The 13,952-nt window shown below is 39.2% G+C and overlaps 1 protein-coding gene across 2 annotated transcripts in view; it reads right to left on the reverse strand.

The window, feature by feature from the left end:
• The window catches only part of TENM1 (teneurin transmembrane protein 1), a 241,021-nt gene that overhangs the window by 72,136 nt on the left and 154,933 nt on the right, over window positions 1-13,952 (reverse strand). For both annotated transcript variants that reach the window (XM_054388650.1, XM_054388649.1), the window contains 4 exons: window positions 13,099-13,315; window positions 6,106-6,225; window positions 3,976-4,237; window positions 1,354-1,621 (listed from right to left, as the gene is read on the reverse strand). In XM_054388650.1, the coding sequence (XP_054244625.1) occupies window positions 1,354-1,621; window positions 3,976-4,237; window positions 6,106-6,225; window positions 13,099-13,315 (867 nt within the window). The remainder of the gene's footprint in view (window positions 1-1,353; window positions 1,622-3,975; window positions 4,238-6,105; window positions 6,226-13,098; window positions 13,316-13,952) is intronic.

Consider the following 13,952-nt stretch of genomic DNA (forward strand, 5'->3'; position numbering starts at 1 on the left):
ATATGATGATGCAGCGCAGGAAACCTTGCACTAAGGGTGGAATTTTGATCAGTTTAGGCCAACGTAATGTGTGAGCTGCAGCTGGATTAAGAAGACCTGTGCTTCTGCACTAGCATTCATAGAAGATCAGGAAACTAATGAAGCTGAAAATTTATCACTTATTTTCTGGTTTCTTCAGTTTTCAGCTGAATTTGTTCCTGATCTGGCTCATTTCATGACCAAATGAATGTGAGTGGTGGCCCAGGGGCAGAGAGAGAATGTGGGAACAATCTTTTCTGGCATGAGCCTGCAGTTCTATCTGTTGAGGTCGACTATGGGACCACAGCCCTAAAGCAAGCTCCTTCTTTTCTGATCTACTCCTATGTGCATTGTCTCTCAACTCTTTGTGGACACCACTGGCCGTCTCTTGGGTGCCTTTGCATGGACCAATCTACAGGCACACTGCCTGTGTGGATAACATGGCAGAACCTGACAAGAGCTTCTGGCTGCCCCTCAGAACAGCATTTGCATATCTGGAATGAGACATACTCCCCATGAGGGTAGACAGCTCCATGTAGCCCTTGCTATTTGTGCTTTATAGGTTGTTGTAGCCAATGCTGCTTACTATAATTCCCCTGACTTAAAATGCAAACCACAACTGCTAAGGAAGTAAAACTTATTCACAATACCAAGCTTTGCTGGTAAGGTAAATAATCTTAATGGGAAGTAGCTGTAAGATTACTCAATTAGGCAACATAACCCCAAATTTAATTAAAAAAATAGCAAGCCTTTTAAAAACCAAATCATGAAATTAATGCAAAATGGCTGGCTCAATAAAAATGTATTTGCACAAGCAGCACTTCTGTAGCAATTCTCAGAATAGCTGCTTGTGCAACTTGGTAAAGACAGCATATGAAACATGATGATTTTCATCTAAACATCTTTAAACAAAAAAATCAATTAATCTTAAATGTTGGGGACATGAAATGCAGTAAGAAGAGATGCCTAAAAGTTAGAATTTTGTAAACCCTAAGTGGAAATGACATTTTAAATGTCAAAGCCAAAAATGACAGAAATAATGACACACCAAAGGTCATATTCAAAGTAACATTCAAAACCAAAGACAGCAGAATATAATGCTGTTAGTACACAGCCATTCTCTGAGGGAAAAGGGGATTTTCAAATTGATTAAATTAGAAAGATGACATTGGAAGAACAAGAAAATAAATGTTCTTAGGAAATCATACAAGTCACTTTATCTAAAGAGGCAGTTGATTTAAAAGCATGTAAGTACAGCAACAAAATTTCTAAGCCATATTTTCCTGGCTTGATGTGTATAAGCACTTCTGCTTACATCAAGGTGATTCTACATACCCATTGCCTCAGCTAGACCAGAAACCTTCTGTCCATATATATCTGTCTTATTCCAGGCAAATGTGTACACCAAATTGGCTGCAGCAGGAAACCATTTCTGAAGCAGACGTCCTTCAACAGCAACTATCAGATGGACTTTTGTCATTCCAGAAGGGATGGTCGTGTGTGTCAAAATAATGCGCAGTAAAGTTTTATACCCTGGTGTTCGACTGCTGAGATAACTCAGCTTCACAAAACTTGAAGGAATTGGGATTTCCTCTTGGACCACCTTGGAGAAAAAATGCATCATTTTATCTGTAGCCAGGGAAAATGCAAAATTATAATAATAACAGCAGGTGTTTATTTTATATTTCACAATCATGACATGAACACAGTACCACTTAAAACACTGATGTCTTCTGTGTTCATATCAGCAGTGCAGTAGCCAGAAATATTACAATGCTGGAAGTTGCTTGGTCAGCTTACTAGACGGCCATCTGTTTGTTTTGATAAAGAACCTCTTCCTGTAATGCTTTACTCTTACCTCCTGAGTAGCAAGTACTATCTCTGTGGACACATTAATACATAGGAGCTCCGCAGCTTTACCTCAGCTTTCCTACTTGGTTTACCTAAAAAATGTTCTTAATCAGAATGCAATTAAAAATGTTTTCAAATATGCACACACTTTATATGTTACATTTGAGGAGAGCTTAGAAAGAAAGCAAACCTCTATGTAAACCATCTTCTGTGTAGAAATGCATGCAGCAAGGCTAAGTGTCAGCAAGAAGGAGCATGCCATATGTAGGCGCAGCATAAGGAACCTAATGAGCTAAGTGGGGACACACAGCAGTGAAGATGGAACAGTCTGGGCATCAGAGTCATCTAGCTAACAGGTGAGTCCCCAGGGTGTGCCACAGAGTTCAAATCCCATGGCACTGCTGTCAGGGCTGCTGTCTGAATCACTTGGATTAAAGCTGGCTTGGATATGCCCACTGTGGGTAGTATCAGTTCTTGGCTGCAGTGAAGATAAACCCTCAGCAACTAGAAGGACTGTATAGACTGAGAGCTTGCGAGGGAAAAAAATAAACTTGGCCTTGACTTTTTGAATGAAGTGGGCCTTGGAGCTACAAAAAGGGATTTAGCTCTTGTGATCTCCTGAGAGAAAGAAGCCCTTCTAGGACAGGCTGTGAGGAAGAGCAGACAAGAGAAGAGAGCAGCTTCTTGGATAACACTACTGCAGTCTCTCAAAGGCCACTGAAAACTAGGCTGTTTAATAAGGTTCATGGTTTTAGTGTGCTTTTGCAATAACAAGCCAAGCTGTCACACTGTTAAACTCATCAAGCTTTGAAAAATACAAACTGTTTTGTTTATATTCCCCAGTTCTTAGATTTTTCTTGTTTAACAATAGATTATTTCACTTTCAAAACAACGTCATTTACACATTGCAACAGTATCACTGTCACAGGATTGCTGCAGCACAGCTGAAGGCCTGCCAGCACTTGTCGTTTCGACATATGAAATGTAGTGTTGCCAGGGAAATCCTGCTCCCTTTATCGTTCCTGATTCGCTGTGTTCCCCTTCTTTCCTGCTGACATCCCAGCTGCCCCCTCTGTTGTACAGCTGACATCTCTTACCGTTTTTGGATAGAAAAACAGGAAGAAGAAATATTCATTCAGTGATACACGCTAATGTGTCTCCTTCTCCTATTGTTCTGAGTTTCTTTTTGTTCAGTTCCCAGCACTGTACAATGAAAACGACACCCAAAGGACCTTCTAATGGCAGAAAAGAGCACCGAAGACAGTTTCTCTCTGAGCAGACTGCATCTTTGGGTACCTCACTGTTTAAAGACAACCCAGGAATACCTCATGTGGAGTAATGTGACCCAGTTTTTTCTTACTAGTGTGCATCAGTAATTCGTAATTTATGTTCATCAGTTCCACTTTGTACATTCTGTGAAGCAACATTATGACCATCAACTGCCTGAAACATGACAATGTTTTTAATAGTTATGGAGATGTTTACACATAACTGAGTTCAGAGACCTCTTACAGGCAGAATAAAGGCTCTTAATCAATAGCAGTACTTTTATGAGAGAGAGAGAGAAAAGGTTGGAAATATTCATGGCTACAGGCAGCCTCCAAAGTATCTTCCAGATTACAAGAAAACCCAAAATTGCTCTACTACAAAAAAGAAAATAGTAAATCCCAAGAAGCTAGCATATAGCTTGAGATGCCATTGTAAAGAATTAGAAAATGTGAACAGATGAAACATCACTATGAGTCTTGAAAGCATTTTGAACCATGTCTCACACTGATATATGGGGAAGTTGTACTCTTTGTAACCTTGGAATGGTTTTGTGTATCACTTACAAATAAATTAGCATTTTAATAATGAATCACTTTAGGACTTCCCACTTTTTTTTAGCTGGAGGTAAGAAATAAAGCAACTGAAAAATACTAAAAAAGAAAGAAAGAAAGAAAGAAAAAAGTAAAAGCACCTGTGAAACTACTAAAGAGATACACATTGACGTCATTCTGATAAGTGAGTAACATTACAGCAGTTAATTGCTCACTATTTGGTATGGTATCATCTTCTAAAATTGCCTACAACCTCCTGCATTTGAACAAATTGTTGATTCATTACCTGTAGCTCTGGAATAACAGTTCCTCTTTCTGGGCAGGACCCTCCAAATGCTGTCAGTGGTGAAGGAAGTACAATTGGATTTGGGCTGATGAAACTACTCATGTCACAAGATGGTGTGTCTGACTCTGTTCTTTGCATTATGACTTTGTCTACGATGATAAATCTATTCCAAGGCAACCAAAGTGTTCTTTTTTCAGATATGAAAGGAGATCTGTCAAAAACTAGAGTGACAGAAATGCCTCCAACAGCCACAAGGTCAAAACTGGAAAAGAGAAAACAAATTGCTTTGTTTTTTCTTTGTTTTATCATCATATTACCACAACTTTCAATGTGTTACAAAACAAAAGCTCTGCGTTTCTTATTACCGCCCTTAATTTACTGTATGAAATCATTCCAGTATACCTTCCCAGTGTCACCTTGATAGGCATGAAGAAGCTTTACTTCTGTGTTTTCTCCCTGTACACATCAACAGCAAGATACAGAAAGACCTTTACTACTACTTGGCCTACCTGCCCTCTGTTTACCAACTAGAATCAATACTAACAAGTCATGTGCAACAAAACTGTGGGTTCAGTTACTTTGGTTTATTTGAAAAGAAATCCCTAGCCTAGAAAAGGGATGCTACTCATACTCTATGCAGGTACAGCATGCAGAATAAGAAGTCTCAAAGCCCGTTAGGCCTTTATTAACGTATCCTTTTTCTTTTTTTTTTTTTTTTCTAAAGGGAGCAGGAGGAAAAGGTTGAATATGCTGTGCAGGAGACCCCTCTGTGCAGGATATGAAATTTCTGGGAAAGATGACAATTAATTGCACTGAGAACTGAATCAGCTCTTGTACAAAAGGCAGGTGGATCCTCTGGGAGCTATTGTGAAGAACCTTTGCCATATTTGGGTTGCAGAACAGTGGGATGTAGAAGGCACAATATATGGAGTCTCAATTTCCTGAATTTCTGACATCCACAGTCAGGCGACACAAGGTAATATGTAAATAGATACTTCACTCCCTGTATTATTGAATGCATCTATTATGGAGGCTTTTGATGGTAACAAACTGTGATAAGAAGTCAGACTTAATTACACACATCTCATCACATTTCCCAAATGACACCGATTACATTCACAGTGAAGTACAGGTAGCATATTTTAAAGCAGCAACTTCATCCAGGCTAGTGTAAAGAGGAAATGATAATTACTATCTTTCAGTAGTGCCATTTGAAAGTCAATAAGGTAAGGTAAAATAAATATGCATGCTCTTTATTTTTATAAATTGACAAAGCCTAACAAAACAAAAAAATAATTGTGGAAACACTGACAAATTAGACCTTTGGAAGATAGCTTCTGATTTCTTGTAGTTGACAACACAGCCAAGGTAGATGAAGTTTTAAATTGTCCTTAGCAGCTTAATTCAAGTTCTTTAGGAAATCATGACCCTGTTGCAAATAGACAGGCAACCCTGGAGTGCAATATGCAATACATAGGAACTTCACCTCTGAGAACTGAACTCAGCTCTACATGGCTGGGGGAGAACAGGAAGCCAGGATTGCTCAGGACTGGTTGTGGAACAGCCATTTGGGCACTGTAAAGAATCTGTCCTCACCCTTATTTGTGTGGCTCAGGTGATCAGCTAAAGGATCAGCTGAATAGGGCTCTGGGTAACTTGATCTAGTGAAAAGTGTCCCTGGCCATGGCAGAGGGGTTGGAACTAGATGATCCTTGAGGTCCTTTCCAACCCCGATGATTCTGAATTAACATCATTGATGCCTCGGTAAATGACTTGGAAGAGTCATACTTAACAAGAGAAAAAGAGGAAAGGCAGTGAATTCTCTAGAAAACCTGGCTAGTGAAAATACTCAAATGTCAAGAAGGTACTCTTACAGCAGTCCTGTCACATTTTGACTCGAGGTGTTTGAATGTCACTGACATCTTGATGCTGCTCAGCTTTTTAAATTTTTCTTTTTATTTTGGCTCCTTTACTTCAGAGAGCTCTACCTAAATGTGCTTCCAGAGCAGAGGCCCAGATGCCACCCTCAAATCCACACTTTGAGCAGTGATGTTTATGAAAATTTTTCGTGGTGGATGGCCCTAACTATAAAAATCAAAACCAGTGAAAGACCAAACATGAAAGTCCAACCTTCCATCTTGTCGACTGATGGTGTATCCATACTCATTGTGGTGCAGAAAACTGACGTTCACTCCAACCAGAGGAGTTCCATCTATTGCTACCACCTGGCCTCGAATGACACATGCCCGTCTGTAACAGAAAGGTTAAAAGGCAACGTAAGACACATCAGGAGGGTGAGAAGGGTGTGGATTTCAGAGACTGTGCCATACTTCTGTCCCAGACAGAGAGTACTACTCTGACATTATTGTGACTGCTGATTCTGAATGAAAATTCAAACAAAGTCCAAAGGACTGATTTGAAAAACCATTATCTCAGCAAGATGACACACAGACTCCCCTGTGAATTGCTGGTGTAGCGAGAATGTATTTCCATTTCTGGCTGTATTTCAGGATACCATTTGTCCTGCTACTGAACAACACTGCAAAGGTTTCACTGATAGCATGACTTAGCTTGCTGAACCTCTAGGCATTGATGATTTGTGAAAAGGGAGAATGAAACTGCATTCTTTGCTGCTAAGAAGAAAGCATCGCTGTCTATTAGAAAAAAAGCTGAACTAATGCAATAAGGCAGCAGTGAAACACATGGTCTTCACCAAACTTCAGAAAGTTATATAGGTAAATTCAGAAAGCACCTAATCAAGTGTAACATATATTTTTTAAAATCTCCCATCACATGTTATGCCCTTTTAAAACCCCTCTGGGATGTTTTGGACTTGTATCCACTTTGCAGAATAAACATCCTCCCATTCCAGTAAAGAGGTTGGAATATGGCAGTACAGCAGAACACATCAAAGTCAATGGACAGGAAAGTGAACTCATTACTATGTGAGTCTAATCAGAGGCTAACAGGATCACAGAATCATAGAAAATGAGAGCTGAAAGGAAATACAAGACTCTATCTTGTCCATTCCTTTGCCTCAGGTAAGATCAACTACACCTACATTATTCCAGGCAGACGCTTGTCTAACTCTATAACCTCACCAAGTAACCCATTTCAATGCTTCCGTACAAGTCCTTTTTACCTATGCCAAGTTTTCCTGCAATCCAATGGGAATCTCCACTGCTGCCCTTTAAGACCATTACATTCACCCTAGACACAGAAATGGTGAAGAAATTACTCTTCTTTTCTTAGCTTTAGCCTTATGTATTTGAAGACTGAACAAATGTAAAGTTTCATCAAGAATGAGGAATAAGATGTAAAATAGCCTTACTAAGATGTAAAACAGTGGGATTTTCTAAGGCCTTGCAGAGCTATATTCCACTGAAATACCTTGCAGCATGTTGCCCCATGCTGTCAGGTACACTACAGCAGCATACCTCTAGCACGTATGCTATGAATGGGTCCAGGTCTTGGGATTAACATATTTCCTGGAACTGTGGTTTCACAGAGCAAAGTGAACACTGAATACAGAAATCTTTGGGTAACATTTTAAGACATTTAGTGTCAAAACCAACAGAATACTTACAATGGTAACTAGCATTAATTAATCAATGTAAAAAATAAGGATAAATTTAGACATTGTTCTGTCTTCCTGTCAGTTTGAAAGTTCATGGCATACCACAACAGACACATCCAACCTTTGCACAGCGAATATACAATCTAAAGGAAGAACTTAATCGTTCCTCAGATCAAAGTTATTTGGAAATCTGTATATTAATTTAAAAAATATCCCTTCAGAGATTAATTGCTCATGATCCAATGAAATCATAAGTACAAACTGGAGATCATAAATTTCTGAAAATTCTGACTTGTTTCATAAGATCCCATTCTCCAAAGCTGTTCAACAGGACACTAATTTATCACTATGATATCATCTAGCCTGGCTATGATCTGAGAAAATGCAACTGGTGAATATTAAGCACTTTGTGAGCACATCATTCACCACAGGACATAGAAAGATGCTGATTTTCAGCAAAGATGCTGATAAATCCCAAAGGAATGTGGGAGGGCTGCATTACTTCCATATGTAAAACAGAATTCTGATTTACTACTTTTTCATTTCCTACATTAACCAAATTGGTTGTGGCCCTATTTGCAGGCAAAATCTGCTGCTCCACTGAAAGCAATCAAACTCTTGTGTGTCTCAACAGACTCACAAGATTCACTCAACAGAACTGTCAGGTTCAATTATTCTTTGATTTGTTAGAGCATAAAATACCAGCTTCTATTGTTTTCTCATATTTCTAACATCAACAAACCTGCCGTTCCCTTTCTAAGGCCTTTATTAGTACACTCCATAGATTTACAACACATGCTGAAGTGAGAAAGAGAGACACCTAAGAGTCATTATTATTCAGTACATCATCCTCATACTCCTGTTTGTTCATTCCACACAGACCTGTCTTTTGACTCTACTCTCTCCTCATATTTTATCAAGCACACAGATTTGTGCGATAACAACTCATCAAAGTCTTCATTATTTCATACATACTCTTTCTTTCCCCTACTCATTCACTTTACTTCTCATTATTCATAAATAATATTAAGAGACTTATCTTTCAACTTTCTTGTTCCCTTTTTATTTGTCATATTTTACAAGCCACACACATTTACGGTCTGTGATAAAGACACATAAACCTCATTATTCTACATCTATCAGCATCGAACTGTCTTTGCAATCTCTTAGATTTTAAATGTTCTAAGCCTGCCTCTGTGTTGCCACATTTGTCCTCATTATTTACTGTCTTTTTATTATCTACTTGAAGTTTAAGAGTCTTACTCTCTGGCTCCTTCTTTGAATTACCGGCACCTACTAAATCTCTGACTAGGTGTTTAATCAGAATTAGTTTTAATTTTTGCATTTACTGCAGTTATGAAACATTTTTCAGTTATTTCATGACCAGCACAAGTGCTTGGGGAGGTAACAAACAACCCTGCAGTGTGCAGCAGGTTCTCCTCCTTTCCCAATGCCCTAACTGCTCATAAAGTGGACTGCCATGCCTGGAAGCATGTTGGCATGCAGGTTCCCTGCAGCTTTGCTGCTTCCTTTCCTTACCAAAGCTTTTAGGGCATGTTCCCTGCAGTGGTACCACTTCATACTCAACTGACACTTCATGCTTCCTTGCTTCAACATTCACCCTCTTTCCAGATGAGCTGTGGACCTTGCTACCACTCATGGCTTTTCTTAATTCTAACAGAGAAAACACTAAAGAACATTGTGCCTCCTCAATGTGCTGTATGTCTCTCTCCTGCTCGCAGCCTGCTTTTCTTTCTCATGGGGTATAACTCCTCACATTACCTGTCCAACAGCAACCTACTTGCTACGATTTTGGACTAAGGCTGTCCAAGTTGTTTTTAACTTGAAAGTAAGTGCAAAAATGTCTTTTCTCATTTGGAGGAACTGGGAGGAACACGTCCCTGATAAGCTGCCTTAGTGTTTTCGAATGCATTAAAAATGTTTCTTGTCCCCTGGCAAGCTGTACTAAATCTGCAACTCCAGAGGGAGCAGTTGGCTTTTCGAGAGAAAGCAGAGATTCCCACGGGTTGGAGGTGGCCTAAAAGAAGTTGGATTTCTCTGTCAGTGTTTCATGGGTCATTCCATGTGTAACTGAGGATCTCGACCCTGTGGGTCTCAGCTCTCTGCCATCAGGCAGTTTGTCTGACATCTCTAATTTAAAATATAAATAGAAGTTTAAAATTCTAGATGCATTCTTTCACTTGTAATGCATTTTATTATTTCACTACTATGCCTTGCTCTACTGCTACTTATCTGCTACTTTTTTTTGCTTTTGTTTTGTGTGTCAAGTTTCCAATAATCTCTGAGCACCTCAGGCTGAGTCATTAGGCTCAGATGAGAAGCTCTGTCAAGCAACTTGTGAATTCGCAAGTGTCACATTACCAGAAGATGTCATTTACTGTATTACATTTCTGATTAAAATCTTCAATCAGAGAAATTAAGCTAAAGGCTAGTAAGGTACATTCATTTCTTCCTGCTGACAATGTTGCTGTAAGCATCCTTTGAAAGGTAATTAATTCAGTACCATACATTGGACCCTTTTTGTAGGCAATTTGCAGGGAGTCAAATAACTTGCCAGCAGCATACATTAAAAAAAAACTCAGCAAAGAAACAAGTAAAAAACCTTCCTGAGAACAGAAGCTGATAAAAATGTTATAATCTGCTACAGCCTGGTACATGCAGTAGGTCAAAACTGTTCCTGATGTAAGCAAGTACATTTCCATTTGTTCAGAATGTGTCCAATTTGCCTTTCAGCATGTCACACTCCAAGTTGCGAGTTTGTAAAAAACCAGCAAAAATGACATAGTTTTGACATAGTACAAGGAAAAATAGGTTTTGAAAACATTTAGCTTTTTTACATACATTTTGATGCAATATTCAGCTGTGGCTCAACACAACACAGTAGAAGCCAAATATTTAAATATTAAATCTAAGCTAAAGTCTAACATGCAAATGCAAAAGGATAGATGTTCCAGCAGTTGTCAGAACAACTAATTTTAATATTTCACATGATGTTTAAAATGCCAGGATATGGCAGAGAACAAACACTTTCAGTTGGAAGGACAGAGGGCATCTTCACCATGTTTGGATAGCTTTCCCAAATCTATTTCACATCACTTTGGCTGCACCTAAACTGAGATTCATGCAAACATCACCCACGTTGGAGTTCCATTGACCTGTGGTACAGTAAAACACTATGTCATCTGAATCAGAGGACTGAAAACATTAGATAGACCTTTCTTCTTTAATCCTCCTAATGGCCTGAAGATTTATAAAGAAAAACCCCAAAACCTAACAATAAAGTAGCAAAACAAGACAGATAGGGATTTTCAAAATTCGAGTAGCAGGGGAATGGATGCCAGTACTCTGAAATGAATGTCACTATTTCATCCAGTCCTTAAAAAATGCCTTGTTGAACCACCACTGCTATAAAATAAGTGGCATTGCAGGCAGCCATGAGTTAGTATCATGTGCCTGGACTCAACCTTTTCAGCAATAGCCAAAAGGAGATTAAAAATCCTTAAGCATTCTTTGGTCTGTACCAGATAGGCAGGATCACAGATTCCTGATTTTTTTTTTAAACTGTACTAACACTTGTCTTTCTGAATTTTTTCAGTAATCTTCATTCTCAGAAGAACAGACACTAGATGACAGTCAGATTGACAATGTCAGAGGAAGATCTCTGAACAGAGGCAGCACAACTAAGCTATTGCCTCCTTCTGAGACTCTGCTTATTTCTCACCCTTGAGTAAAACTCTGGCAGTTTTTAATAATATTTGACTTATGGATGAGCAATTTTTCAACAGCCTGGAAGACTTGAGGATCAAGCAAAGTGTGGACTGATGAACTCCTCAGGGTGCCCAGTACACTGCAGATTACTGTTGACAAAACCCAGGAGACATGGCACAGTGCAAGTCTCCAGGCACTGCCCTGATTCCAAAGATACAGGCAGTCTTATCTGAATTCCAATGATCTTCCCACCAAACCAACTAGCAATTTCTCCACAATGGGAGGAGATGACATCTAGGGTGTGAACAATGCACTGATGCAAGTACAAGTCTTATTCCTTAGTGGTATAAAGTATCAAACAACGGTGAAGGTGGGCTGCTGCTCACATGTGGGCCTTTGCTACTCTTTGCTCTTCAAAGCCAAGGCAGATATCAGGGTAAAGAAATGAAACACTCAGAGAAAGCTTTTAAATCCAAGTTAAATCCCATCAATGATAGCTTTAAAAGATCAGTTCCTTATATCTATAAAAGCACGTTGATGGGATTATACGCAATCTGGCTGCTAACATTTGCAGTGTCACAGAACACTGTACAGGCGACTTGAGTGCTCACCTTCTCTCTGAAAACACCTCCCTGTGAGGCATGTTGATGAGGAAAATCTTCCACTGGTGACTGCTGATTTTTGGTTTAAACTGCAGAATGCTCAGCTGAGCATACAGCCAGTAAAGAGCAGTGGCACTGTGCATCAGCAAGACAGAGACCCACCACAGGCATGCAGGGGCTTCCCATCAAATTCATTTTCATGCCCTATACTTCTACATATTTATAACATCCTGTTAAATTATTAATAGTGATTAAATGTTTAGGTATTTCAGATCAATAAAGGCTCTGTTTACATATTTACTTAATTAAAAATTAATAAGCAAAAGTGCACTGAATTAATGTGCATCTATGGAATGAAGTTCAGGTTGTAAGCTAAGTGCTATGCACCATACTGTGAAAATAGAAACATTCTTATGTCCTTATTACTGGAACATGGTTTATCTAATGCACAAGCCTACTTGACAGAGTAACAGTTAGGTGATGGGGATGATTTGTGGATCTCTTTGTCAGTATGTAAGTTATAGGTTCCCAAGTGAACTACAGCATAAAAACTTATGTGCTCCTATATTTCAAACATTCAAGAAAATATGTGCTACCAGGTTTTCTGAGCAAGTAAGTGCCCCTTTCCAATTGCACAGTATTTTTCTGTTAAAGGGCAAGCCAAACACTCAGAGATCACTGTTGGCATGACAGGTTGAGAATAACCTGCAGCGCAAAGTGGTAAACTCCACACTGGTCTATTGACATGCAGTAAAACAAACAAGTTTGTTAATTAGGTATCTGGATTATATGTAAGTGACACATGTTAAATTTATTACACTGAATACCAATCAAGTTCTACAGGGCAGAAAGGTGACTGAATACAATGCACATGAATCTAACTCATCCTTCTGCCTCCTGACATTACATCTACTTACAGCATGAAGTGCTGAAATTCCCTCCACTTACTTCACAAGTATGAGATACTTTACCTTCCATAGCAAAGCTGTCTTAATAACAGTAGCAACTTGTTGCTGTGACACTTAATGAACTCCATAGTAAGAAGATTCTGATAAACAAGTTTCTCAGCTGTTGGGACTTAGAAGTTTGCCATCCTTTTGGGTATGTTTTGATCACTGGTGAAGAATTCTCAGCTATCCAGGTTTTCTCCTGGTTAAATAATTTAATGGCAGTTCTCAATATTTAGAGAAGTTGTTTGTCCAAAAGAAAACTCACCTGCTTTCAAAGGAGATGTCTCCTGGGATGACGTGAGTGCTTTCCTTCCCAATAAGGAATCTAATTCGATCGTAAAAGAGCCTTGGAGGATGTTGAGAGAATGGTGGTTGGCTGTGCTGAATAAGGTCAAGGGGATCAGGTGAACCCTGGCAGAGAGGACTGGCATAACAATTGCTTTGCTGACAGCAGTCAGGGTCTACACAGTCTGTCAAGCCATCTGAAACAGAGAATGGAAAGCTCAGGAAATTGAGCGATTCTGAGAACAAAGCACTGTGTTTACTCCTGGAGAACACAGGAGGTATTTAATCAATTGGAAGGCATGCTGATTATGACACATTCAAATTCAATAAAGCATTAACATACATGCCTAGCCCAGGAAGGGTGTTTCTCTCTAGTCATTAACAAGTATCACCTCATGAAACCTTTACATGATAACGAGAAACAGAACCTACAAACTAAGCAAATAGGGAAGAGCAAGACTTGTCTTCACTGCAAAACAGGCAGAAGAAGAAAACCACTACGCAGTATTTGTTAGTCCCACGGGTGCATGATCCACACTGCACCTCCAAGAGTTCCTCACTGTCACTACTGCCTGTTCACATCTGTGAAGAACATGCACTTGCAAAACAGTCTGCAGTAATGACCTCTGAAATGTTACCTCACTCTCCTAAGCATTTTCTCTACAGCAGTAAACCAAGATCCCCGACACAGTCATTTAGATTAACTATTTTACGCCCTAAAATAGTTTTATTAGTGTTTTAGGATGTTTACTTTTATCTTACTCATTGCAATACTAGAATGATCGAAAAAAGGGCCGAATCATGACTATACTCATTTTGTAGTTGGTGACAGAC

The sequence above is a fragment of the Indicator indicator genome, chromosome 17 (genome assembly GCF_027791375.1).
Source record: "Indicator indicator isolate 239-I01 chromosome 17, UM_Iind_1.1, whole genome shotgun sequence".
Taxonomy (NCBI): domain Eukaryota; kingdom Metazoa; phylum Chordata; class Aves; order Piciformes; family Indicatoridae; genus Indicator; species Indicator indicator.